Here is a 27,013-nt window from a genome sequence, read left to right on the forward strand (position 1 = left end):
ATCATGTAATAAAGTTCTAGGCACTATATAAAGCACTGCAATAGCACTGTTGCATTAAATCCTCACAAAATGTTGAAGTAAGTTCTATTATCACCCTCACCTTGTGGGTGAGAAAACAAGCATAGAGTGTTGGTTGCTTTGTCAGGGGTCACCCAACCAGGAAAATGATGGAGCTGGGAGTGAAACCCAGGTGTCTGGCTTCTCCAGCACATTTTGTTAACCTATATATTTATTATATTGTTTCCTTGCTTACCGCGGCATTTCCAAAACTTTTTTTTTTTTAATCATGTAGTGCTTTGGGGAGTATCATTTGGTTGAACCAGCATTCTCACAAACACTTGGAAATGCATGTACAGCATTGATACGAGACCACCCTGGGCTGTCAGTCTAGAAAGATGTAGTTTGGTGGCTGTGGAGAGTCTTGGAACCCTAAATGTGGTAGAATAGGCGAGGGTGTCAGGGAACTGACAATAAGAGGCCATGTGAGCCTTGATGAGGTTGAGCCCAGTTAAAACGTTTCATTGGGCACTGGTGCTTGTACTTTGCTTTCCTGTGGTTGGCAATGCCTGTTGAAAAAGGCTGTTGTCTAAATGCTTCAAAGGTGGCCATTGCCCAGCCAGGCTTTGGTGGTGCACTGAGGGTAATGCCTGGGCTTTCTCCACCTGTTACAGTTCAGAGGCAGGAAGAGGGGTCTGGACACCTGCAATGTCTGCTTATAAATTGTCAGAGGAGACTTTTCAGACTAACGAAAAGTTTCAAATGAAAGTAAGATAAATCACTCCTGAGTTGTCAACGCAATGAAAAATACAATTCATGGGCTTTATTAATATCACATTTCCTTCCTTTAAGCCAGTGTGGATCCCATATATGGGTTGCTTGGCTGGTCAAATTCAGACACTTTGAGGAAAGCCTTGAGAATTTATAAGAATCTTTTCCTACTTTTTGCGAAGGCTCTGACATATAAGTATAGCAACTGCAGGGGTTCAAAATAACTTCATTTTTTTTTTATCTTTTGGAGTGCCTGGGTGGACTCCAAGAGTTATTCTCTATGGCCATATGGTACCTCAGGGATGAAGAGATAATCCACCTGTTCCTTTGAACTCTTTCCAGGAAAACTGTTTAGGAAGATCTGTAGTGGGTATTATTGAGGGTAAAATGAGGTTCTCAATCCAGACTGTAGTAGAAATGGAACTTGAACCCTGTGACAGTACTAAATACCATTTTGATGGCTCAAGAATACTGTCTATTTCAGTAATGACTCTTCCTGCTCTGTTTTTGGAAGATCACAATAATTGCTTATTTCCGTGCTTAGAGAACAGTGATGTTTCTGAATAAAACCTGAGGTAAGGTAGTTGTAGGTTTATAGAGATTTTAGGATGCAAATCCTTTCCTGAGAAAGATTAGTAGAAGACAGCCAGTGCTGTGTGCCTATGTATGCCCATGGTCAGTTCAGTGATGCTGTGTTAGCTGCTGGTGAGACCGAGATGTGCCTTTGGGTAGACAGATCCACCAACGATCTCAACACACTGGATAGGAGTTATAGAAGGGGTGAGTCATAACATGTTGCTCCTTTGCTCAGCACCCTTAAATTGCTTCCGCACAGATTTAGGATAAAATCCAAAAGCTTTCCCATGGCTACCAGTGTCTATGTGATCTGGCCTCTGCCTGCCTCTCTGATCTCATATCCTGTCCCTCCTATATTATCGCTCAGCTCAGCCACAATGGCCTCCCTGCTGTTTCACAAACATGGCCATCTCCTTCTTGCCTCTGTCCCAAGGCTTTTGCACTCATTTCCTTTGTCTAAGAAAACCCTTTTCCTGCAGGATTAACTCCTCATTTTATTAAGATGTCCTTTCATGTGTTTACATTTTATTAGAGAAGCCTTCTCTGACAGCCCTGTCTAAAATAGGCTTCCCCTCACTCCTGCCACGCTCTGTCCCCATCACTCTGCTTCATGTTTGATAAACTTTATTGTCATCTTACACAATATATGTTACCCTCTCTCTTCCATTAGATAAGCAACTCAAGTGCAGAAACTTCAGTTGTTTTGTTTGCTGCTATATCCCGAGTACCTTACATAGTGCCTGACGTCTTATAAATACCCAATTAATATTTATTGAATGAATAAAGGAAAAATTCTGTTGAAGCACGGAGAAAGAAGCCACTAACTCTTCCGGGGAAAGTCTAGGGAGGCTTTATAAAGAAGGTAGCACTTAACCTGGGACTTAAAGCATCCATAAGAGTTTGCTGGGTGGAGAATGTGTGGGTTGGGGTGGTGGTGGGAGGAAGGACCAAGGGTATTTCTGGGCATGAAAACCAAAGCAAAGCATGATGAATTACTCCTCTCCTTCCACTCTTCTCCCTCCTCTGGCTGCCTCTACCATACATATTACTAGTCAGCATTATTTCTGGGAGAGTTTACCACTGAGCATCTTGTTCTCAGGCTCCCACACTAAAGTAAGATGTGTCAAGTGCCTGATTGAACTTAAGCGTGATTATGATGAGGTTGGGAAGAGGTGAATGTATTCATTCTAATGCAGTGAGTATTATCAGCTTATAACCAGCTTCTCATATGAAGCGTACAGGGGTTTCACATGCTGGCAGAGGGATTGTAAAACATCTTGAATTGATTGTAGGGTAATAATGTCCATCTCCAAAAGGGCTTGTTATGATTGTAAAATGTCCAACTGTTTTCATACATTTACAACTCAGGATGAAGTTAGATCTTCACTTGGGGCTTTCTCTCACTTTGATTCTTGGAATTTTAATTGAACCTCTGTAGCTAGATCTTTAAAATGAGATAATGTTCAAACACCGTAATTAAATTTTTAAAAAGGGCAGCAATAACTTAGATACCAACAAGCTCAGCCTGGATTCTGTAGTGATTCATGTATTGCTAATCTGAATATCAGAGCTGCTGTCTTGTTCATTTGCATGCTACTGGGGAACACTTGCTTAGCAATGAGGATCAGCCATCAGAAAGCTCTTAAATACCCTCAGAGAGATGAGCTGAAGGCCTCTCTCTAAATCTCCCTTGGTAGGCAGTAAGAATAGGTCCAGTTCTTTTCTGTTTTCCTCTTTAAAAAAAATCACTTTGTTGAGGTATGATTGACACAAAAAGCTGTACATATTTAACATAATACAACTTGATGAGTTTGGAGATGAATACGCACCTGTGAAACTAACACCACAATTTATGCCATAAGTGTATCTGTTATCTCCAAAAGTCTCCTCCTGCCCCATTGTTATTTATTTTGTTTGCATGTGTGATAAGAACACTTAAGATCTACCCTCTTAGCAAATTTTAAGTATGCAGTACAGCTTTGTTAACTGTAGCCTCTATGCTGTACAGTTTTTTTTCTTCTAAGAGGCTTTTGCTGAGAGTATCAAAGTGCTTAACCAGGGCACTTTGTTTAGATAGGTTCACAGTGAGCCCATGGGTGGCCCCAAGTCAGAACTGAGAGCCAAGTCAAGCCAGGAATGGACGGGAGCAGATCATGAGTTGGAAGTCGAGACTATACGGGGGTCAGGGATCATATACAAGTTGGAATATTAGACAAAGTAGTGAGTTGGCAGTGAAGCAGAAAGATTCCAGGGGACATGCAGAAGTTGAAGAGGTCAAGGTCAAAAGAATGGCTCAGTAAAATGGTGTAATCAGGACTCGGAGCACCTGGGTAATGGACACCAAGCCCTCACAGAAGAAAGCAAACTGACCATATATAGTAGATGTAAGCCATTAGCAGCCAGGTAATTTCATCTATTCTTAGGCCATAGCAGGATATAATATAGCATAAATGCCCAATATATGTCGATTGAATTAATGAGATAAACTTATTTTTTCTGAGACAAGAAGCCTTTTTCTAGGTCAAGAGTCATCTATAAGGCAGCTCTGCCCAGGGCCTGCAGATGTAGACAGTAAAACACCTCAGAGGTGTTAATGGATTCATCTGTTTAAAATGAAAATTGTGAAGCTGGATTTTCCCACAGATTTTGACAGTTAACCAGTGTCAAGAGTAGTAGTCATCTCTACAGTCTTTCATGTGCAAGCTGGAGCTGAGTGATGAAGGATTGATATGAATCGCTAGGTGTCTGGGAATGGAAAACATTCCAGGTAGAGGGAATAGTAGTTACAAATACAGGGCAGGCAGGTGACGGCTGGAGATGAAAGCTGGAAGGTTGGTGGTGTCATTAGGAATCTAATGTGCTTTGTTTTTCTTGAAGAGCTTGGACTTGTGATAATATATGCTGAATGAGTGAGTGAGCTTTTCATGCAGGCAATAGGAGTAAAGAGTTCAGTTAGCTGTGTGGAGGATGATCCCTTGAGGTACATTTAAGGTGCTTGACCTGGAAAGCTGGAGAGAACAGCCTCGCCCCAGGGACATAAGCCATAATAGAACTGTGGAGGCACATACTGCACTAAGAGGAGAAAACACAAGTTCTGAGGGGAAAGCAGCAGCGGGGCATGCTGAGTCTCAAGGAAGCACTGAGGCCTTTTCCACACATACACCCACCTCCCCACGAACTTCAGGCCACAGAAGACATGATCGAATATTTTAATGATGTGAGGAGCTTTAAAATACAGATTTTAGGAATTTTTATAAATCTCCTGGGTTTGAATCCCTTGGAATTTGCTTCAGGAATCTCAGTTTTAAATAAGTTTACAGGTGACTGTAATGCAAACATTCTGTGGACAAGTGTGTGGGAACCAATAGAAGGAATTTTTAACTTTGCCAAAGGTCATAAGACCTTTCTCAAAAGGCCTGAGAGAGGACAGAGCAGTCCAACCAGGGCTGGAAGGCAAGCTAAAGTTTGTGGAAATCCCGGACATCTCCCAGAGCCTGCCATGTGGATTCTGTACTGATTAGGTTACAGATTTGGCTGCTGTGGTGTAGACAAGGTGAAAGAAAGTTTCTCTCTCACGTAGCAGTCTGAATGCAGGTAGTCCAGAGTTTATGTGACAGCATCACAGGGTCGAGGAACCAGGCTGTTCTGTATGGTGGCCCTGCAGTCTCTGCCTCATGGTTCATGATGGTTCATGAAGCCAGCATGAAGGAGAACAAAAGTGGAGAGCATGATCTTCGCCTCCTGGAGTAACTTTCACTCACATCCTAATGGCCAGAACTTGATCACATGGCCACGCCTAGTTGTAAGGATGGTGGGGGAATGTGGCCTTTATTCTGGGTGGCATATGTCCCATTCAGATTCCGTTACTAAAGGAGAAGGGCAGAGTGGCTCTTTGAGGACACCTGACATTGTGTCTCCAATAGTCTTTCAGATCTTTGCTGAGAGAGTCCTGGACTCCTATCTGGGCACGTGGGTGTGAATTCCTGGAGAACTGATTTTTGTTTCACAATTCTGGGTAAGGAGCTATATAGAGGGGTGGGGGGTGGGGTGGGTGATACCCATCCAAGAAAATCATCCGAAGGCTGGCTGTGGAAGCTGACTTCTTTGGAAGCCATAAAATCCCATTCCTCCAAGCAAGAAGGAGCTTTGTCTGGAGCTCATTCAGGTATTTGATTGATACAGTTTAAATTTTCTTATGCTTTGTGAACATGACCTTTGCATAGAAGAGAGGGACAGAATAGAGGTTTCTAGAAAGATTATTTGTGGTTGAATGGGGACAGAGGCAACTAGCATTTGCCAAGGGTACGTGTTTGTGTTAAAGCTTTCCACATGGGATAGTACATTATCCATCTAGAAGATCTGAATTTCAGACCTGGATTTATTTCTTACTGGCAATTGGGTTAGCTATTATTCTGAGAGACTTGTGCTGGAATTGCAAAAAAATAGCCTTGGTTTTGTGGAGAGGGCTCAGAGAGAAGGAATTGGTTCTTGGATTATCTTAGTCTCAGTGTCCTCATCTGTAAGATGGGCATTCTAGTGGTACCTGTCAAGATGTGAACATTAATCCTGAATTTCTAAGTCCACGGAATCCCTTATGTTGTCATTTGATCTGAAGAGTCTGGATAACCAATGTCAAAATAAAATTGTTTTCATTCATATGATGTTTAAAATTCAAATGAGATATCTATAAAACTCTGTAGACACTGTCAATGCTCATTATTATGTTATCAAACGAAATGGCAGAAATTTTTCTCTGTGGTTTAGAGGGATTCTTGGGGCTTAGGGAACTGTTTTCTCACTGATAGGTATAGCTAGGCATGTACCATGTTTATTTGTTGCTCATATACTAGACCAGTATAGGTATTTCTGGGTACTTCTCTGTCCTGAGCAGCTTTTCTTTTAGTGGAAAGTTAGAGACCCAAGCTTCATCCATTTTGTCATTCTGCTCTCTTCAACATGTGGTGCTCAAGGTTGTTCTGAGGGTTATTTTCGTTCCAGCAACCAGAAAGAGAAAGATTGCATGCAGGAGGTTTAGGGCTAATCCTGGAAGCATCATATGGTAAAAGTCCTTATGTCACATCATAGATACATTCTGTTACTTTAAGTGAAATGATATGTAACAAAACCAATTTTAACATAGTCTAATCGATATAAATAAGAGTTAAGTTCCCATGGCATCTCATCAATGTTATAACGAGGCGACATTGAACACGGACTTACTGTTTATCAGTTACTTCTGTTTATATCTCGGCTGGAATTCAAGCATATGGCCATACATAACAGCGAGAAGAACTAGGAAAGGAGTCTAGCTTTGTGCCAAGAAGAAAAGTAAATGGGTTTGATGATAAGCTAGCAGTGTCATTCATGCTGACTTAGTAGGTATCATCTTTCTTACTTTGAAAATACAGTCATCTTTGTGGGGAAAGTGGTGAGGTTGTGAAAGAGAAACTTTGCTTAAGTGACTTCCATCTGTTGTGATGTTACATTAAAAACATATAAGGCCTTCATGCCATGTAGTGCCAACAGTCTCTATATGTCTTTGCTGGTGCCAGCAACTTCATGTCCTTCACAGCATCCCAGACACGATGTCACAGAGTAGGAAGAATATCGGTAATATTACATAAACCTGGAATCAAATCTTGGGTCCACCACTTAGTGCCTGTGTAATATGGGTGGGATCACTTTATATCTTTAATGTTAACTTCATCTGTAAAGTAGATATAATTATATCTTCACTAGATCACTTTATATCTTTAACGTTAGCTTCTTCATCTGTAAAGTAGATATAATTATATCTTCACTATGGGCTTATTCTGAGAGTTGAGACAATGTCTGGCATTTACTAGGCACTAGATTATTGGTGGCAGTGGTGATTGTTATTATCATTATTAATATACAACTACTGTGCTTTTCTATTCCCAGCCCAAAGGTCATGGGTTAAATTTTTCTTAACACCTTGCTTTGTCTTGTACTATTCTTGGAATAGCTTTTAAAATCAGGTTTGAAATCTGGTCTCTACATCTAACTTTAAAAGACTGGAGAGCCAGAAAAGAACTAATAGGAGTAGTAGTAATAAAAATAATAAAAAGTTTGTTATCTTAGTGACTGATGAGCCATTTGCTTAGCTCTTTTCCCAGATTTAAAATAGAGGCCTGTGCCTACTGATTTTATGCTTGCGATGGTTGGAGGTGAGGGCTTTATGGAACAATTTTGGGGTTCCTCTTCCTCAGTCATCAGTTACTGCCCTCTGCAATGCTCTCAGCCCTTGCCTACTCTCAGCTACCTGTCCAGTCTCACGTAGAAATCGAGAACACGTAATTTCTTCCTCTTGATACTTTTATCTCTTTCTCATAATTTTTTTCTCCCAGAAAGTCTCTACCAGTCAGGTTTAGTGTCTCATTTTCTAGCTGTTCTTAAGATTTTACTTTTCTGCATCGGTGACAGGTAGAAGGTGGATTTGAATAATATTGAAACCAGGGCGACACTATGCCTTTCTTGATTTATTGTAAGAAAGATCCAATATCTGGGGGAGATAAGGAGAAGTCATGAACCAAGGTTTTGTGGAGAAAAAACAGATTCCAGAGAGAATGTCTGGTGGATCCATTCTTTCTTTTATCCCAAGTATAGAAAATATCATACTTTTCCACTGAAATGGCAACCACTGGTATGGACTCCTTGGCTTTTCTTCTTGGGGGAACAAACAATAATTTAACTTTTTTGTTTGAACTAAGTTAAGACCTAGAGGGAAGTTGAAAAAATAGCAGAGTTTCTGTATGTCTCTCCCCTAGCTTCATATAATGTTAACATCTTATATAACCATGGAAAAATTATAAAAACCAGGAAATTAATATTGCTGAAGGACTGTAAACCAAATTACACACCTTGTTTGAGTTTCACCAGTTTTTCCCATCGTATTCTATTTCTGTTCTAGATCCTGTCTAGGATTCCACATTGCATTTAGTGACTGTTTCTCAGTCTCCATAGTGTGACAATTCCTCACACTTTCCTTGTCTTTCATGACTTTCGCACTTTTGAAGAATACTGACCACTTATTGGATAGAATGCCCCTTAATTTGAGTTTCTGCCATTTTCTTGTGATCTAGTTAAGCATTTTCCAGCAAGAATACTGTTGAAAAGATGTTATATTTTCTCATGCCTCAGGTCACGAAGTTCCTGATGTTGATATTTCTTACTACTGTCATGTTAACCTTGATCACTAGGTTAAAGTGGTGCCTGACAGGTTACTTCACTGTAACATTTCTATTTTTCTTTTTGTAATTAAAGGACACAGCAATTTATAAAGGTCTTTTCTAGGCCTGAAATGAAAACTGCTTTCGAATCACTGGAATGAGAAGATGTGTTCCTGTAGGCCTGTTTGTGGAAGAAAGAATAGGATAGGGGAGCAATACCTAGTCTTGTCTTAACCCCACTGTGTTCTCCAACCTCTTCCTTCACCTCGCTTGTCTAACTTCTTTGTGGGTTAAGTAGGCCAGCAGAATTTCTCTTTATATTTCATTGTAAGGTCTGTTAAAGGACATTCTTAGCATGAAAAATAGTTTTTCTAGGCATCCTGGTGTAATTGAAAGGGAGGAACTCGTCTTAAGAATGCATTTCCAAGGTAGGCAAGGATATATTTTATGTGATTGTGAAATTCCTGGTGTGGAAAGCAATTACTTCATCATGTTTTTAGGAGACTTGACTTTTGAAGTCTTCTTGGCATTTGAAAGCAATTGCCCAGCAAACTTCCTCTGGTTGCAGAGAAAATTTTAGTCACGGTTTCAGACTTTGAGAATATATGAGTAAGTCTCTGATCGTCTACTTGCATTCTGGTGTTCAAGACCAGACAATAGTACTTTCTAAATATTTCCTAATGTCCAGCATATTTCACCTCCAGTTTAAACTATATGACTTACTAGCCATAATCATCTTATAAGACTTTTCTACAGATAGCAAAGCCTCCGGGCCACCAGCAGCAGCAGCATCACCTGGGGCTTATTAGAAACACAGTATCTTAGACCCAAGCCCAGAACTACTGAATCACAACCAGCAGTTTAACTTGTGTGCATCTTAAGGTTTTTTTTTTTTTTATTTTTTCAAATCGCTGCTTTGACAGAGGCTCTACCTCTCAGATGCCTGAGTGGGCTGAGCTGATCAGGGATTAAGACAAAGGCAGTTTCAGGATAATGGCGGGCCAGAAGCTCCTTCAGCCTGTAACAGGTATGATAGAGATGGGGAACATAAAAGGAATTCTGACAGCGCAGTAAAAATTAATTTTGAAGCCCACTAGTATTTTTGGAAGGTGGATAGACCTTGGCTATACCAGCTTCCTAAAGTTTTATTGAATGTGAGAGGCAGTCCTAGAGCCTGAAGCCACCTCATCTACCTTCTGAACTGTCAGAGATTAGGCTCTGGTGCTCCAAATTTGTTTCAAATGAATTATTCTAAAATCAATTTACCTAACAACCAGTTTACTTAATAGCAATTTTCCCTAATAGTACTACTGACATAACATTAATGTTTGTGAAATTCATAACAATTCAGGTGATAGGAAAGTAAATTGGTTTTAGTTAAATTTAGTTTTAGATAAACATGTTTTAGGCATATTTTCACTTACATATATTAGCCCTAGGTAACTTGATTTTAGATGACTTCACCTGATTCATGTGTCCGCTTTTGAGAAGGGGACAGGGAATTCAGAGTAGGAGATGGCAATAACCTTGCCATGGAAATGTTTAGTCATCATTCCCACTAGCAGGGATACTGGCGAAGGAGGAGGCTTTGTAGTGGCAAGTAGGCTGGGTCAGAAATTGCTGCACTTGTCCTAATGGCTCTATGAGAGAGTTACCATATAACCCTTCACCTGTTAGGTGTCTTACTATGAACAGATGTTACCTCTTAGGCAGTTGGGCCCTATGTTCTATGCTCATCTCTAAGCATGGTTCTTCTCAGTAAACCTACACGTTCATGAGAGAGCTTGTATAATGCTTATGCTTATCCCGTGCTTATTATCTGGGTGGCCTTATCCCAGGGGTACTTATGCTGGTCTGGCTTTGTCATAGAACCATGTTCCTTTTCTTCACAGTTCTTATTTCTGTTTCCAACCTTACATTTAGTAGTGTGATTATATTGTTAATGCTTGTATCTTCCGCTGATTACAAGATCTGTGAACACATGGACCATGTTTTTTTTTTGGTTATCATTGTACCTTCAGAGCTTAGCATAGAGCTTAGTATACAGTAGATATTTAATAATTATTTTTGGAATAAAGGAATGACTATATTAGTAAACTTGTTTTTTATTAACAGTAATAAATCATGCATGGCAGAGCTCATGGCTTATTGTGATACATCAAACTGCTTTGACTTTGAAGTCAAAAATCATTGTAGAAAATAAAAGTTCCTTGTCAAGGAGATGATTTGGCAAAAGCAACATTTAAATAATGATGATAATAGTTGATGTTTATTACATTCTTACAACAGTTCATTTATGATGTGTACTTTACATACAATAAACCTCACTATGTATTTGAGAGCTCAAATCTTCCTACCTGAAGCAGTTAAGGATCACTAGACCATGTTTTTAAGGCACTCACTCTTAGCCTCCAGTACTGTGGAGCCATCAGTACCACGGACAGAGCAGGGTTCCCCCTGGGGTCTGTTCAGAGTCAGTCTGTTTCCAGCTCAGAGAGGCTCCCTGCTCCCAGTGCCACACTCTGCCATGACATCAGCCTTCTAGTGACTCTTATAGTTGGGTGGTAGTTTCAGTTGTGGATGGGTGAGTCTGTTTTGATTCTCATGGTTCTTTCATCTGAGGGAGCTTGGTTTAGGCATCATTGTCCTAGCTTTGTCTTTGGTCAAGTCATTTAACTACTCTGTGACTTGGTTTCTTCACTTGCTAAATAAAGATAATGATAGTTCCCCATTTATAGGATTGTTTTAAGAATTCACTGAAATGTACATAAAGTACTTATCAAGCTGGATAAGGTAAGCACTTGATAAATGTTAGAAATTTTTATGAATAGTATATTATTTAAATTGTGCTTTTACTAAATAACCTCCTTGATGAGGAACTTTTATTTTCTATGAGTGATTCTCAACTTCAATGTCAAAGCAGTTTGATGTATCACAATCAGCTGTCAGATGTGCCATATATAATTTATCACTGTTAAATACCAGGTTTGTTAATGTATTCATTTATTTTGTAAATAATTATATTCTACTATATTCTAGGCCCTGTGCTAAGCTCCGAAGATGCAATGATGAGCAAAAACATGCATGGTCTTTATATTCACAGAACTTGCAATTGGTGGGAGAGACAGATCTTAATAAAATAATGAGATATATATAAGTAGAAAGAGATAAGTACTGTGAAGGAAAGTAACGTAGTCCCATGAAAAATCCTAGGTGGTGGTGGGGAGTGCATACCAGTAAAGTCTCCCTAGGAGGTGACATTTAAGATGAGAGTGAAGGATGAGTAGAAATTAACCAGGTAAAGAATTGGAGTAAGAATGTTCTAGATAGCAAGGGCAGAATGTGCTTGCACATTGTGCAGGGGGAGCATGGTATGTTTGAAGACTTGAAAGAGGTTTGATGTGCAGAGCACAAACTGAAGGTGGAAAGGTAAACGGAGGCCAGAGCATGTAGGTTCTTAATGGTCATGTTTAAGAATTCTAGTCCTAAGCTCAATAGCAATGAGAAATGTGCATGGATTTTAATCTTATGGGCCAAGGTGATTGGAAGAGATTGATAACATGTTTGGGTATTTGTTTAAAAAAGATGACTTTGGCTGTAGAACAGATTGAAGGGGACCAGAGTGGATTCAGGTAGACCAGTTGGGAGGCTATGCAGTTGCTAATAAGAGATGTTGTTGGTTAAGATAAAGATGGTAGCAGTGGAGGAAGTGGGGAGTAGATGGGTATACTGGTAGACACCCAGGACCAGAAGCAATAGGACTTGGATGGATTGCATGTCAGGCACAGAGGAGAGAGTGTCAAAGGCAATGCTTAGATGTCTAGCTTTCATTTGGATATAGGCTATAATGGATGAGGACCAGGATTTGGAGGAGACATCAGGAATTATGTCTTGAGCTTATTGAATTTGAAGGATTCAAGTGGAGTTGAGTAGGCAGTTGACTGAACAAGCATACAGTTCAGAAGACAGATCTAGGCTAGAGATTTAAATTTGTGAGCCATTTGTGTAAGAAAGAACCCTAACTGAATAGAGTCAGGGTATATTAGAGCACTGGTTTGATGTGCTTTCTGAGAGGAGGGAGAAAGAACCAGAGTTAGATGTAACATACCAAAAATTGACATCTGTGGGAATGTTTCATGCCCGTGAATCTCGCCTATTTGTCATAGCAGAAAATGGTTTGAGAAATACCACTAGGCCAAATACCAGAGATTGGTTCTATAAATTTAGCTCTGATTTACCCTTTTGGCTGTTTCCCAGCTTCTCTGCTCTCCTCTTCATACACATCCTCAGTGCTCTTCAGACCTGTTCTTTCTGTTACCCGAGAGTGCTAGACACATTTCTTCTTCCATGTTCTTGCTTCTGTTTCCCCTGCCGAAGCACTTTTCTTATCCCTTCCTTCTGTATAAAAGTTCTTCTACATCTATCTCCTTTTTGAAACTTTCCTGGATTGCAATTTAAGAATGGATTCCCCTCATCCCCACTCCTTTTTAAAAGGTTGGGCTTGTGTTGTCTAATTTTCCGTCGTTTTTGTTTTACCTCATTAAGTGGCATGGAAATTCCTTGAAGGAAGCCATGTATGCCAAAGATCTTTATACTACATAGTGCTTGCCTCTTATCTATCTTAACATTTAGTGCCATCCCTTGTGTATGATTTTCAGTCTTGCTTTCACAATATACAAGCTCGGCTTAGCCTTGAGAAAATGGGCCTTTAACTAGTCATAATTTAGATTTGTGCTATAAAGAAGTAATTGATTTTAATTTGGAGTGAGAGAATATGTATCAAATAATATTGAAAACTATAAGGATAAAGAGGAAGCTGTGTGTAAGAAAGATCTCTTGTGACATTAAGTGAAGAGATAAATATGTAGAATAGTGAAGGTACTATGCTACCATCTGTATTAGAAAGGTGGAGGCAAAAGAATGTTTATATTTGCTTTTATAGCATAAAAACCTCCAGAAGAAATAATAGTCTTTTTATCAAATGATGTTGAAACAATTGAATGTCTTTATGCTAAAAAAAAAAAAAAAAAAAAAGAACTTTGACAAAGACCTTACACCTTTCACAAAATCTAACTCAAAATGGATTATAAACCTGAAGTAAAATGCAAAACTATAAAACTTCTAGCAGAAAACATAGGCTTGGTGATATGTTTTTATATACAACAGCAAGTGTAATTTGTGAAAGGAAAAACTGATAAGTTGAATTTTACTAAAACTAAAATCTGCTTTGCAAAATACATTGTTAAAAAGATGAAACAACAAGTCATAGACTGGGAGAAATATTTGCAAAACACATATCTGGTAAAGGATTTGTGTCTAAAATATACAAAGAACTTTTAAAGTTCAACAATAAGTGAACAGCCCCATTTAAGAATGGGCAAAGGATCCTAACAGACATCTCACCAAAGAAGATATGTAAATGACAAGCATATAACAAGATATTCATTATTTATCATTAAGGAAATGCAAATTAAATATGAGATGCCATTACACACTTTAGTTAGATGATTAGAATGGCTAAAACAAACAAACAAAACTGCCAGTGCCAATTGCTGGTACGGATGTATAGCAAATCTCATTCATTGCTGGTGGGAATGTAATATAGTACAGCCACTTTGGAAGGCAGTTTGACTATTTCTTTCAAAGCTAAATATAGTCTTACTATACAATCCAGTAACCAACTCCTAGAAATGTACCCAGTTGATTTGAAAACTTATTTTCACACAAAAACCTGCACACAGATTATTAATATTAAGCTGATTTATTCATAATTAACCCCAAACAGGAAGCAAAGTAACCTTTAGTAGATCAATGAGTAAATAAACTGTGCTACATCAATACAGTGGGATACTATTCAGTGATTAAAAAAGGAATGAATTCTCAAGCCACTCAGACATGAATGAATTCTAACTGCACATGGAGACTTTCTTCCAAAGGGGATAGTAAGGAAAGGAAAGATGGGACTGGTAACTTCACAGTGGAAAACCTGACAAACACTACCTTAGTCAGGTAGGTTAATGCCATGATTAAAATCAACAGTGATAAGTCATGTTGATAGCATGTATCCTTGATATGATGTTATGAGAATTATACTCTATCTCTGTGGCTTTCTTTCCAAAAGCCCACAACCCAAGTCTAAGCATCAGAAAAACATTAGGCCAATCCCAGTTGGGGGAAATACTACAAAATACCTCATCAGTACTTCTCAGAATTCTCAAGGGCATAATAAAACAAGGCAAGTCTGAACTGTCACAGGTAAAAGAAGTCTAATGAGATCCCACAAGTGACTCTAGTGTAGTATCCTGGATACATGGGATCGTGGAACAGAAGAAAGATATTAGGTAAAAACTGAGGTAATCTGACTAAAGGATTGATTTTAGTTAATAATAATATATCGGTATTGATTTATTAATTGTGATAATTGTACCATGTGACTGTGAGATGTTAATAATAGGAGAAACTGGCTGAGTATATGAGAACTCTCTGTATTACTTTTGCTATTTTTCTGAAAAGCTAAAACTATTCCACAAAAGTTTATTAATGAAATGTTGCAAGGATACAGAGGAAACTAGTAATAATGGTTGCCCATGAGAGACATTGCATTCTGGGAAAACTGAATACAGGATGGGAGATTTTTTACTGAGCATCTTAAAGATTCATTATTTTATTTTTAAACCATGGATATAAAATTTTTAATAAAGAAATCTGAAGACTTTATATTTTGGAACAATACCATTCTTTCTCTTTAAGTCTTTAGTAAAATTTAAGAAGTGTAGAAAGTGCTATATATGTGTTGGCTATAACTACATATACTAGTATTATTTTGGTTCCCATTTTTTAAATCTTGATATTTAGAAACATCTTAATTTTGTCTTCCTAGAGATCTGGAGTCCTACTTTAAGATGCAGTTGTGTGATTCTAAGCTCCATTCTCTCTGCTTGCTTGCTTAATAAATATTTATATTTGAGTGTATTTGGAGGCCTTGACAGGCAAAACTAATGATCCAGTCTCCTCTTTGTTCTAGTAAACTAACTCATTGTTAGTTTCTTTTATTTTAAATTTCTTCTCCCAATTAAAAAATTTTTCTGTCTTAACTTTCCAGGGTTCCATGTCTTTACTCTTAGCTCTTAGTATCTGGGGAAGTTAGAAGACAGTCTTTACGTCAGTAAAAACTGCATGGCTACTCTCATGCTTTTTAAGACTCAAATGGCACTCTTTGGAATAGTTGTAAAGAACCTTATTTTTACATTTCATTTACCAGTGAATGTTTTGTTTTCAACAACAGAGGCAGTTTGTAATTGCTGTCACCATTAATCTCTAGCTAGATGTTTGCTAAGAGAATTGAGTACGGAACTGGTATGTAAGCTTACAACTACAAATAGTCATCAGGTAAAGTCTAACAAAGGGGAAAAGGAGGGCAGAGAAACACTTCTTTCTGAGAAAAGGCAGCATTACACTTCTATGAAGCTGTTTCTTCTCATACACACAGAAAGAAGGAAAGAAAATCATAATCACTAGTAGAAACAGGCCCTTTGTAAGGTGATTTACAAATGTTTGTAATTTTTTTTCCGCAAAGGAAACCTGTGAAGTAGATATTTTCTAGATGACAAAAAGGAGGCTTAGGGAAATGATGCATCTTGTTCACATTCACATGAGTTAAATGGATGAGGCAGTAACTGAACACAAATTAGCTGGACTCTGAAGCCCTTCTATGCCGGGCATATTTAACTATACCATATTGTTCTGAATGAAGGAAACGGATGCTGGGAGTAATGGAAGTTTGTCCAGGTAAACTAACATTTCCCTTTAACTTAGTCAAATACCTGTAGACTGGAAGAGAACTTGGGGCTAGAAACTACAGAAGATACTTTGATTTATAAAAGGATTACTAAGGTGATCACTTCCATTTTTGTAAACGTGACGTTTGAGGCCAAAATGTTGGGATTTGAGACAAGAACAACAATGGGTTCGTGAGAAAGGTACTAATGTATTTTCTCTGGTATTTATTTCTTTAAATAGCTCCTGAACTCTACACAATTTAAAAGATATGATGTATTGATGTTGTTTAAGTTGCATTTTTTTTGGGTAGAATTTTATTTTTAATGTTAGCAGAAAATGCATAGTTATAAGTCTGTGAGGGGCTTTAAGCAGAAAATTGGCACTTCAGGATTTGGTCATTTGACCAATGACCTCAGGCATTTATTAGGGACATACCTAAGTTACAGTTTCAATTTTTAAAGGTAAAAATGTGTATGTGAAGTTAATGTTCCAATTTCTATTGATGTGTAACAAACCATCCCCAAATTTATTATGCTCACAGAGTCTGTGGGTCAGGAATTTGGGCAGAGTCCAGAGGGATGGCTTGTCTCCATTTCACACTGTGTTTCAGCCGGGAAGAGTGGACAGCTGGGGAAACCATCTGGAGGTGTTTCTGCTCATATGTCTGCTCTTTATACTGTTGGTTGGCTGGGATACTAACTGGGGCTGTTGACCAGAGCACCTACATGCAGTCTCCTCAATATGGCTTGGGCTTCCTTACAGCATGGTGGCCTCAGGGTAGTTGGACTTCTTACATAGTGACTCAAGACTTCAGGCTCAAGTGTTCTGTTAACCGAGATAGAAACTGCATCATGTCTTATGACCCAGTCTTGGAAGTCACCAAGCATTACTTTTGCCCTTAAAGCACTGACAGGATCACCCAAATTCAAGGGGTAGAGGCATAGATTCCACCTTTCAGTTGGAAGAATGTCAAGATTATTTTGTAGAAGGGTGTGTGAGATGGGAGATAATGTTGTGGGTATTTTTGGAAAACACCATTTACCAAACAGAATATTAGGCCTTGCAATGCAGGTTATCTGTCATATACAGGACAGGAAATGCCTGTATGCATACCACCTGTTATTTCTTTCTATTTATAGCTTAGCAATAGATTTGTGTCCATGGTTACTTCTCAGTTTTTGCCTTTCCTCAGTTTCGTGTTCCTGTACCTCTCTTTAAAGAGTCAAGGTAGCCTATCTAATAATCTCTAAATCTAATAACCTCTAATCTATGGATTATTATTAAATATTCATTTTTGTTTAACCTATCTAAAGTGTTAGCCTGTGTGAGGAATGGTGCCTTTGCTCCATACAGTCATTTAAGGATCCAGGTTTATTCCATCTAATGACACCATCATCCACTAAGGCCTCAGAATCCTCTATTGTACCCTCTGAAACTGGATAAGGCACGCCCTCTCTTAAGTGCCTGTCCTTGGTTATACACATCACCTCTGCTCATGTTTTGTTGACCACAATAGTCATTTGGTCCCTCCTGCGTTCAAAGGGACTGGGAAATGTAGTCTGATGTGTCCCCAGGGAGACGGGTGGGGTGTGACTATTAGCTATGTTTTACTACATCTGCCATCTCCTATCTCTCCTCCAGGCTGCTAAGGAGCCTGGAGCCTAAGCATTGCCAGAAAAGTCAAGGATAGAATGAAACAAATTGACCAAGCAATTATTAATTTCTTTTAAAGTTTATCAGTTTGAAAAATAGTATAGGAATTTAGACCTGAGTTAGACCTTAAAGATTATTTAGTTCAGTCATTTCGAACTACGTTTGAAAGTGGATCTGTTTTGTTCGAATGAAATCTTATGAGGGAACTCCGATTTATACAAGTGAGAATGACGCTTCTCTGGTGCCCCATCTTGTCCCCCTTCCATAGACTCTAAGGCCCTTCCAAGGACTCCCAGGGCACTGTGGATCAGATCTAATCACTTTACTTAGCAGACAGGAGAAACTGAGGTACAGAGAGGCAGGGCCATGTTTGCCAAAGATTTCATGGTTTGTAGCAGGTTTAAGATTGGAATCAAGTCTCAGTAAGTACATACTGCTAAGTATGTACTTAAAAATTGTGCCATTGCCCTTTTTCCAGTACACATAGGCCTTAAGGCCCCTGACTTGAGGCAGGTCACAGGACACCCACTTGGTGTTTTTGGTGGCTTCTCTTTATTTTCTCAGCAGTGGGCAATCACACGATTCTGGAGAGTCTGCCTAGCACTTAGGGGTTTAGGTTTAACAAAATTTAAGCATGTAAATAAGGGTGGGAAAGAGCACATTCATAGCATCTTGTGTGAAAGCTCTGGTGGTGTTAGACGATGAGGTCAGAGTAAGTGTTAGGATGAACTCATAATTGTGCACAGCCCAATTTATTCCTGTGTTGTGTTTAAGGGGGGAAACTGACCCATTTTAATCATACCCAGGGCATGGGGACCAACATGGGGAAGGATCCCAAAAAAAGGAGTAAGGCAAAATCCTTGTCCAGGAGGGCCTCATAGTCTAGGTGGGGAACAGAAATATAAAGGGAGATGTTGGGGACGCTTGACCTAAAAAAGAGAACTTAGTAATGAATATCATTGCTGTTTTCAAATAACTGCTGGATGAACAGGCTTTTCTGGGAGCCAAGACAGTTCACTGGAACAGCGCACATGGATGAGGTCCAAGGCTAAGGGGAAAAACGGTGCTCACACAGTCAGCCAATGTTTTTATCACTTGTCCAGCTGCCTCCACCCCCACATCCTGAGAGGACACTTGAGGCGTGGAGAGAAGACTGGTCAGGGCAGAGGGCTCACTAGACACTTGCTCACGATCACCTCCAGCGCCTTTCCTCTCCCTGCCAGCACCACAAGGTTCTTACTCATTTGCTCATAGCCTCAAGCTTCCGCCTTCCTCACCACGACCAGATGGCCAGGAAGTAAAGCAACACCTGGTGTACTCGACTGCAGTGCTTCTTAAACTTTAATGTGCACATGAATCATGTGAGGGTCTTATTAAAACACACATTCTGATTCAAGTGGATCTTGGTGGGGGCCCCAGAATCTGAATTTCAGCTGGTGCTGCTGTTGCTGGTGGAGGTGGTGGTCCGTGGACCCTACTTTCAATAACAATTCTCTAATAGAAATCCTGAGTCTTTCTTCCAGGCAACAGCCAAAAGCCATCAGGCCAAACGACCACCTCCTCCAAGTTGCTTTCAGGACTCAGCCTCACATTTCTATTAGCAGAGGGTTACTGCTTGGAAATATTGCCTTATTCCCCTCCTAGCGCTCATGCGACAATTTTATTTGGATATAAGCCGTCAGTGTCCTTGTCATCCCTAGGGCCAATTCAGCAGTTATCTACATTTTTAAAAAATTACCTTGACTTTCATCCAATTTGTTTGAGATACAGCACTTTTTTGAATGTGTGTATGATATTGTCAGACACTTTAAGACACCATTTACCTAACAATAGGGCAGATTTCTTTTCTCATAGCTATATATTTGTCGTGACCTCAAGGTGACCACTTACTGCAATGCTTTCTAAAGTGAACTTTAAAAGATCTGTTTGTAATTCATTGAGCACTTGCTCAATGAGACCATAACCCCAAGAATAATGATTAAATCTGATTAGCTGTATCTACCGCTTTTATGATTCCATCAGGTGATCTCTCTGAGCATTTCTAATTGTCATTTATTGAAGCCCTTTCAAGGTCATGTTCTTTCCTCCAGCAGTAGCTTATTGGTCAAAATAATTGAGAGGTTTCTCATGATGTGATAATCTTAAGTTCTGCTTTTCTATACAAGAGCTGTGTGATCTTGGACAAGGCGCGATAATCTTAAGTTCTCAAATATAAAATACTGCTTTTCTATACAAGAGCTGTGTGATCTTAGACAAGGCACTTAATATTTCTGATCCTAAGTGAACTCCTCTGTAATGTAGGGCTAAAATACCTACCTTGAAGAAATTAAATGAGATGATGTTTATGAAAGCATCTTGGCCCATTCCTGGCACATGGCAGTCACTCATGAAATGATAGCTTCCCTTGCCTTCCATTTGTTTCTCTTAAGCCAGTGTCTGGCTTTTTATGGGAGGGACGCATATTTTATTTCCTTTTCCAGTTCTCTTAAAGAATCTTTATTATCTACATTTAAAAAAAGAACTGATATTTCAATCCTTTTTTAGCCCTTCACTAATCTTTGAGGTCTTGACCTTTAAGTTCTCTGATTGTTTGATTTTTCTAATGTTCTAGCTGCTTAGAAGAAATTTGGAGATTCCCTTAAAATGAATGTCTTCTATGTTAAGGGATTTCTTTTGCAGTCTTATAAATATGTGTTATATTTATTGTCGCTAATAACTATGTACCTGGGCTCAGGAACTGGCTGCAATAGGATAAGTAACCTCTTCAGTTTATGACCTTGGACCTGATTCTTTGCCTTTTGCAAATGGAGTTGGTCAGAGGCTGATCTTGACTCTGCTTCCCCTTGTACGGCTCTCTTGGGAAGGTCCCTGTGAAAGATGAGCAAGAAATACGCAGTTTTTGCTGACATAAGATTTGAGAGTCATGCATAATAGAGGCTGAGTTTCATGGTATATTCATTTTGGTTCTCATAGAAGATGCATTTTGTGTTTTAGGTTAAATATGACCTAGCTAGTGGGGGTAAGGCCAACTCAGTGGATTAGAGGAGAAGCAATAGGTCCTTCCAAATCTATGGACTGAACCTGCTTACCTGTCTAAGTAAGTGGTTTCTAAGTTATCCTTATGAATGAGTTTCTGGGAGATAGTGCCGGTTGAGGCCATCTTTACTGCTTTGTTATTGTGCCTCTGAGATGGGCAACAAACTGGTTGAAAATACATAGGCCTGTCAAATTGAGACCGAAATTTAAATCCTGACTTGGGTATGTCATTTAATTCTAGAATCTGTTTTTTAATATTTAAAAAGGGATATCAGTCTTGTGCATTTTCGTGAGTGATAGTATATATTAAATGCTTCACGCAAGGCCTGGCAGTGAGATTAGGCTTACTGTTGGTGTCAGTGATGATGACACGTCTCAGCAGAGAGGCATAGGACGCTAGATAGGTCTGCCACCCATGAAGGTATCAGCCTGGTGTGTGTCTGAGGGGTGTCACAAAGTTGCCTGTTGCATTTTACGACTGAAGTGCAAATTGCAGTGGTGGTGCTGAGTTTTTCATGGATCTGGAAAATATGGTAACAATCTGGGAAAAGAAAGTAACTTAACTGCATGTTTTATTTCATGATAACTTGAAATACTGGTCCATATGTGAGAAGCTTCAACCTTTTCTTCCCTACTCATTATCTAGGAATAATTTTCCGCTTACAGCTTTTTATGCAGGGGGAAGTAAAAACAAACAAAAAACCTTACTCATCTCTTCACTCTCTCTGATAATTTATTTCAATCTGTGATATCCAACATGACTTCTATTTTTCTTTAATTCTTGAAAAAGAAGTAAAAATGGCAGTAATAAAAACATCAATAAATCCATTCCATGTGAATGGCCTTTTTTAGACAATAGAAAGAGGGTTCTGAACTGTACTTCTGAGCAGTTAAGAGACACTGCATCAAGCTTTGCTAATTAGTCACGGCCTGTCACCTCACAGTGGATCAATCAGTCTCCATTTCAGAGGCTCAAGGTGTTGCCATGAGGGCCCTCAGACCATAGGTGAATTGGGTTCTATTGATTTTGGGTTCAATTGATTTTGGGTCATAGCTCTTTGTGTGATGTTTAGCTAATTTTAGATTTTGAGAAACCTTGTGGTAAGCTGTGAGGACTGATGATGGCTGTGATGTCCAGAAGGAAAATAAGACATGTTTTTGTTGCTTTCTGTACAGCTATTTTGAAATGGAGAGCAGCGGTCTGAGGGACGAGATTCGGTATCATTACATACACAATGGGAAGCCCAGGACAGAGGCCCTTCCGTATCGGATGGCAGATGGGCAGTGGCACAAGGTCGCATTGTCAGTTAGCGCTTCTCATCTCCTCCTCCACGTTGACTGCAACAGGTATGTCTTTGCCTTTGATCTTTTGTGATCTGTCCTTGAAATTGAGCAATGGGAAGAGGGGGAAAAATCAAATCCCTCTAAGCCTTGCTGGGAAACAAAAACCAACGGACCCTAATTGTAATTTAACTTACCAAATGGGCCATTAGTCATGCTGAAATGACCAACTGTAATATGCTAAGAAAACAGTTCATTAAGATGAAACAGTATCCTGTGATTAGGAACAAATGTACAAAAGGTTGATTACAGATTGGGGAATATTAAGTGCACCTTGGTGTACCCCAGGCACCATCTGAAATTCCATGGCACTGTGATCACGGTTAACTGTGATATATTGTTGTTGAGTTCGTTCCACTTGGAAGCGAATAAGCCAGTCTACCTTAGAATGAATCTGATAAGCCTGTGCTACTGAAGCGGCTAATTCTATTTCACTTCATCAAGCACAGCTTAGCTTAAATATCTTTTCCAAATGGAAGCTTTTAAAGAGGCTGTTTGAATCTTTGGAATTGATACCATCCTTTCTCTGCAGAGGAATGAGCCTTCCAGCTTGTTAGAGATGGCAAGACTATTTGTGAGGTCTTAGGGGTTTCACAGGACGTTGTGGGTTGGGGTGTGAAGGATATATCGTCCGCCACATCTGTAATTGGAGTTCGGTTTACTGCCAGCTGAAGAAAGGAGACTATTGGTCTCTATTGGATCATTTGCGACTGGACAGCTGGATAATAGTGGTTAAGGGGAATGCTTTGATCTCTCTAGAACCCACTGAAAATCCTTATGGATAGTGATCTGAGTCTGATTATAGAGAAATTTTTGCAGTGCAAGGAGTGCCCGTGAATTGTTTGATCTCATTAATGATGCCATCAAAGTTCAAATGACCGTTCGGCCCCAGGACTTGCTCCCTTGGGCCCAGGAAAAAGAACAGACGTGTTGGGGACAGCCTCCCTTCCAGAACCTAACAGCAGGAGGGATAATTTAAGGTCAGTCAGCTCTAGAGAACGTTTCTGACGAGGAGAGATTTAATCTTGCCACCTCAGCTCTGTAGTCTCTTTCAGAAGAGGACCTGGAAGGGCAGAGAACAGAAATTGGTGTCAGTCTTAAGGGAAGTTCTGCCACGTTGACATGAGTCTTGGTCCGTTTTGATGTCATCTCTTTAAGGTACTTTCTGAAGAATCATCCAGATATAGTCTGTGTGCATGGACAAAGTTTCCATAGAGACCTCTGGCTTTTTCCCCTGCAGTCCTGGGCTTGGCAGCTTGAATAAAGCCAGTCAAGCCGCTATCCCCATTTCCACCTTTAAGAGCTCATTGTCTCTTTCAGTTCCCTATAACTAAAGGCTGTCAGATAGCATTCTTGTTCCAACCCCCAACCCACCCACCAGACATATTCTGCCCAAATGGGAGAGCAGAGGGAGGGTATTGCATGTCCTCTTATGCCATAGGCCAGAAAGAGGTCTCAAAGCCCTAGTTTAGTAATTCCCCACTGAGAAGTCCTGGAGACACTGCTATTTTCTTGCTATGCAATTTTTGGCTGTCTTCCAAAAGTTTTATCTTAACCCACCTCCCCCACCCCCAATATTCTCTCTGAAAAAAAGGAGAGAGGATATGTCTCTGATAATCTAAGGTCTCATGCCTTCATACATTCTCTGGTCCCTCTGAGTTATTCTCTTTCTCTATCTTCAGCCACTTGTGAGCTGTGTGAATTTGGGTAATTTCTTTGCATCTGTTTTTAAATTTGTAAACTTGGACTAATAATACAAATACACATTCACAGATGAGAATGTTAAATGAGATAATCCCTGTAAAGTGTTTAAGGTGGTGCTTGGTCTTTGGTGTTCAATACATGGTTGTTATTATTTATTCTGTCCATCTGTGGTGCCTCTTTGTCTCCAAATTTTAATTCACAGTATGTCTTTCTTGGCTACCTCGACCTCTCTACCTGGAAAGTGGAGGAGAGGATGGGAGAGCCGGAGTGCACAATAATCTTTAGGGCAGCCCCATTTATGAAGAATGAGGATTCTAAATATTCCTTCCCTTCTCTTGAAATTTTTCATACTTTGGTTCATGGCATAACATGGTGTCCTCTGTGTAAGATCTTGGGGGGAAAAAATTAAGTTGTTGCCAGTTGATGATTCATGGACCCAAACACAAATGAGTTTTTTAGATAGGTCAGGGGAAGCAAAGGCCTGAAATGACTGGGCCATACGAGAGGAAAAGTCTAGAAACCTATCTCAAACCTGACTACACATAAGAATTACTAGGGAACTTATAAGAAAAAACATGAGTAACCAGGTCATATTGTTGACCTACTGGATTGGACCCTGAGGGTTGGAACTTGAGAAGCTATGTTTTTAGTAAGCTCTCCATGTAGTTCTTAAGCCAGCAGTCTAGACTTTGTACATGGACTGGCATTTCAGAAATCACTGGTTTAAGATAGAGGTAGAGGAAGCTGGAGGAGAGGCTGGGCTATAACAAATAAATGAGCAACCCTGGAAAACTAAGTACCAGAAGCAGAGCCCCGGGAAGGAAGAGGAAAAGATTAAGGAGAGGGTAGCGTCTAGTGCCCAAAACAAACTTCTTCACAAATTTCTTCCTAGCCTGCAAGCACTAGCTGATTTTAGAGTGATGGAAGCTCTGGTCTGCTTATCAAGATACTAGTCTAATACTAATCTCTGTGAGGTCACCCTCCCAGAGAGTGAATTTCACAAAAGCTGATGTTTTTACCCTCTAAGCTATGCATTCATATCATCATGAGATTTTTACTTTTTTGACTCCTTTTACCCTTGGAGTTATACCATCTTATTTTTCTCAACCTGTCACCCTCTAGAGTTCTGCCGGTTAGATAATAGAAGGTTATGTGATAGATAACATTTACTGAATGTTGACTGTGCTAGGCACAGTGCTAATTAAACATTTTACATAGGTTAATTCATCTTACACTCATGCTGTTATTTTTCTTGTTTTAAAATTATGGGACTGAAGTTACATTATATGTCTGCAATCCTACTGCTAATAAGTGGCAGTGCTAGGATTTGGACCCACGTCTGAATCATGAGTGTCTGCTCTAGCTATGAGGCTATTCAGCTCAACCTTGGGGACCACTGGCCCTGGACTTAGAACATGACGGAAGCAAGAGCCTGGTGTGGTGTGAGCAGTTTTCCTCTTTCTGGTATTTTCCTTCCACGTGTCTTGTATTGCTGATCTTTGGAGTGCATTGGCTTGGAGGAAGGGACCTACATGTATTGGGCATCTACTATAGGCCAGATAATGTGCTAGGCATGATATTCCTTAGGATAGCCATGTAGGGACAATTAGACCCATTGTACAGATTTGGAATTGGAAAGGCTCAGGGAAGATGAGTAACTCAGTTTCAGTCACATAATGTAATAAGCATAGAGCCAAAACTTCGAGCTGGGATCTAACTCCCAAACCTTAGTCTTCTCATTCCTCCACAGCACCTGTATGATTCATGTACTTCTAAGATAAAGTCACAACCATACCTGGGAGTCTTCTCAGGGGAGAGAGGCTACAGAAGGTTCAGGGACCATAAAACATTTGAAAACAGGAATCGAAGATTTCCCAGGCTATTCCACTGTAGTGTGGCAGGATTTTCTTTGTTTTTTTCTTTTTTTTTTTTAGGTTAGAATCGAGAAACAGAGCCTTTTCAGACATAATTACACAAATTGTCACAGGAAAAGCAACTGCTATTTTAGTCAGTAGTTTAACATTTTCTGCTTGCCGCTGAGATTTACACCTTTCTCCCTGCTTCAGCTGTTTGGCTGGCATAGTTAGAAGCTACCAAAGTGTGGGTAGCAGATTACCTCAAGCTAGAAACATAAAGGAATCATTCAGTTGGGTGACCGGACTGATTATCTCCATTGCCTTGGGTTTTTCTCTAGCTGCCTTTATATTAACAGTTGCTGACAAAGCCTAGAATGAGGCCTGAACTCACCTCCTTAGATTCTCCTGCTCCATTTTCAGCTCACCATGCAGCCTGTTCCCATTACTCAAAGCCCAGAATCCACTGACATGAGGGATTCAGGACATAGTGTTCTCTCTCAACACAAAAGGGATTTTCTTTCCTTCTCTTTATTTGGTAACTTTTAATTGTCTATCAACCCATCAGATTAATGTATTGGACACACTATCTCTGCCAGGCTGTGGAAGATGCAAAGAAATAAGAATCCTTGCCGTCATGAAGTGTATGCCTTATTCATTCAGTCATTTTTAAAATTCCGAAACCAGCAGGGACCCCCACAGTGATAGGCCCTCATCTCAGAATGTCAGGGAAAGCATGGACTCAGACTGAGCCCTGTGAGCAGGCTGATTTGACAACTCATAATAGCAGCTGAGCAATTGAAAGAACTACACATAGTCACTCCCAGCATCTTGATCTTCAAGTGACAGTGGGACTGAGCTTCTCAACAGCTAAGGGACAGACTCAAAAGTCCCCACTCTAAGCCAACCTCTTGTCTTACTGCTGGAAAAAAATTATCTCTTACACAGTTCCATTGCAACAAAGCTCTCTTGCCTCATTTGTTCCGACTTGTACAAGCATGCACAACACACACACACACACACACACACACACACACTCTCTCTCTCTCTCTCTCTCTCTCTCTCTCTCTCTCTCTCTCTCTCTCTCTCTTTCTCTCTCCCCACCTCCCCCCC

The 27,013-nt window shown here is 39.8% G+C and overlaps 1 protein-coding gene across 1 annotated transcript in view; it reads left to right on the forward strand.

Annotated features, from left to right (window-relative positions):
- Window positions 1-27,013, forward strand: part of NELL1 (neural EGFL like 1) — a 709,438-nt gene that overhangs the window by 81,415 nt on the left and 601,010 nt on the right. Inside the window, exon 4 of the mRNA XM_015586345.2 lies at window positions 22,179-22,349. Coding sequence (XP_015441831.1) covers window positions 22,179-22,349 — 171 coding nt within the window. The remainder of the gene's footprint in view (window positions 1-22,178; window positions 22,350-27,013) is intronic.

This window comes from Pteropus alecto, unplaced genomic scaffold (genome assembly GCF_000325575.1).
Source record: "Pteropus alecto unplaced genomic scaffold, ASM32557v1 scaffold71, whole genome shotgun sequence".
Classification (NCBI taxonomy): Eukaryota; Metazoa; Chordata; class Mammalia; order Chiroptera; family Pteropodidae; genus Pteropus; species Pteropus alecto.